Source organism: Amblyomma maculatum, chromosome 1, assembly GCF_055883805.1.
Source record: "Amblyomma maculatum isolate TAMU_Amacu chromosome 1, ASM5588380v1, whole genome shotgun sequence".
Taxonomy (NCBI): Eukaryota; Metazoa; Arthropoda; class Arachnida; order Ixodida; family Ixodidae; genus Amblyomma; species Amblyomma maculatum.
In genome coordinates, this window is record NC_139344.1 from 264,032,959 (window position 1) to 264,034,951 (window position 1,993).

The 1,993-nt window shown below is 51.5% G+C and overlaps 1 protein-coding gene across 1 annotated transcript; it reads left to right on the top strand.

Moving 5' to 3' along the window:
* Positions 1-248: 248 nt before the first annotated feature.
* LOC146206434 (uncharacterized) lies at positions 249-1,157 on the top strand. The gene has a single exon (XM_084609246.1). It carries the CDS (start codon positions 249-251, stop codon positions 1,155-1,157), a length of 909 nt encoding a protein of 302 aa, XP_084465372.1.
* The last annotated feature ends 836 nt before the right edge of the window (positions 1,158-1,993 follow it).

Consider the following 1,993-nt stretch of genomic DNA (forward strand, 5'->3'; position numbering starts at 1 on the left):
TGGTGAGCGGACCGTCTACCCCCTTCAGGCAGCCACATTTAGGAATAAATGTTTTTAATTAGACAGCCAGTTATGGATGTTGATTCGTTAGTTCCTCACCTCAGCACGAACCCGAGATCGGCAACTTAACTAGTTGCTAATTTTGTGACGCAAGATTAGGGCCGTCACAAGTGGCGGCAGCGGTGGGATCGTGCTGAAGTTTTGGTGCGAGCCCGCATACCCTCGTACCAGAGGACGAACGAGTCAACATGTTGCCACAGCAGTCACCTGACTCTCAGGCTGGAGCATTAGGGGTTAATGCAATGCTGCTAGGAGGAATTATACCGCCATTCACCGGGGACGCTACGGGTCCGAATATCAAGGACTTCCTGCAAATTGTAGAGCAGGTCGGTGCAATGGGAGGATGGCAGGCTAAAAAACTAATTAGTATGGCACAGTCCAAAATGGCCGGTGCTGCCCAGGCATTTGCATGGAGGGACCAAGACGTAGCTAATGCCTCCACTTATGAGGTATTCAGAAAGCTGGCGCTAAAACGCTACGACACGGAGCTAGCAAGTGTCAAGTTAGAACGGTTCATGAACGCCAGACAGGAGTCAGGCGAGGATGCGCGTGCTTTCGCGGCTCGTTTGCGGATGCTGGGAACGGTCAAGCTGGGAAGTAACATTGCAGAGGACGCAACAAAGAAAGCAGCGAAGAGTGAAATTCTCAAAGAACAGCTCCTGTCGCGTTACCTTGATGGCCTATGTGATCCCGTCCGGTGTTTTGTCCTCTCACGCGACCCGAAAACTTTCGAGGAAGCCGTAGACGTAGCTGCCAAAGAGGAAGAAATCGAAAAGGTCACGCGGCCTCGGGACATGGTTGCCAGACAGGTCGAAGCAGACGAAGCCAACGAGATGAAACCACGACTTGAGCGCCTCGAAAGGTTGCTAGAGGAGAATTTAAAGATTGCGGACGAATGTGCACAAGATAGTCGAATAACAGGCCCCGGCGCTCCAACTACGCTCGGCGCTGTTACTCGTGCGGGAGGTCGGGTCACTTCGCTCGTGCATGTAATTTTCGGCAGGTGCCCTCCAGAGATTCGCGTGCAGATGATGGCCCGCGCGACATTACTCCAGTTGAAGAGGGGACGTACCCGAGGAACGCTGGAAAAGCGATAAGGGGCCTTCAATCGCTGTGCTGAGTCTGTGCGAGGAGACAAGCCCTATTGTGGTAGGCAAATTGGTCGGCGCACAGGTGCAGCGTATGGTAGACAGAGTGAGGGAGCCTCTTCAGGTTGGACGCTTTGTCACGATTTCAGAGCGAGTGGGAGCGGGTGTTCAAAAAGCGAGAGAATAGTTTGACGCTGGTAGGCATCACCAGGTACCCGTTACGCACTCGGGGCCAATTTCAGATCCCCCTGGTGCTTGGCAGACATGAAATCAATGCAGGATTCTTTGTGTGCGAGGACGACCTAATACTGCCCGTTGACTGTCTGATCGGTCAGGATATTCTGGAGCAGAAGAGAATAGACCTAATATTAACGCAGGGTATACTGAAAATGGGTGATGACTGCGTTCCTAAAGTCAACTGGGCCCAAAAAGAGAGCGCAGTACACGGTTCGAAGTGCAACGGCAATTACCCAGCGGTCGCGTTAATCCAAGAAACGGTAGTCCCCGCAATGACTTAATGTGTTGTGTGGTGTAAACTCTACGAGATCCTCCGGTTGGGGAAACTAATGTAGTTGATGTGTCTCTTCTCGAAATAAATGGTCTAATGGGAGTACCGACGTTATTCACAATACGAAAGAACGCCAGTTTCCAGGTCAGAGTGGCGAACGTTGCACTGCAGGATATTGCTCTCGGCAAGAACAAAGTTATCGGCAATCTTACTGATGTGGAAATCTCAGAACCAGTTCGTAAGGTAGACACAGCTGCCGGCACGGTTAGCACTGAAAGCTTACTTGCGATGTTCGACCTGTCTCATGTGACCGGGGAACAGAAGTCCCGAATTGAAA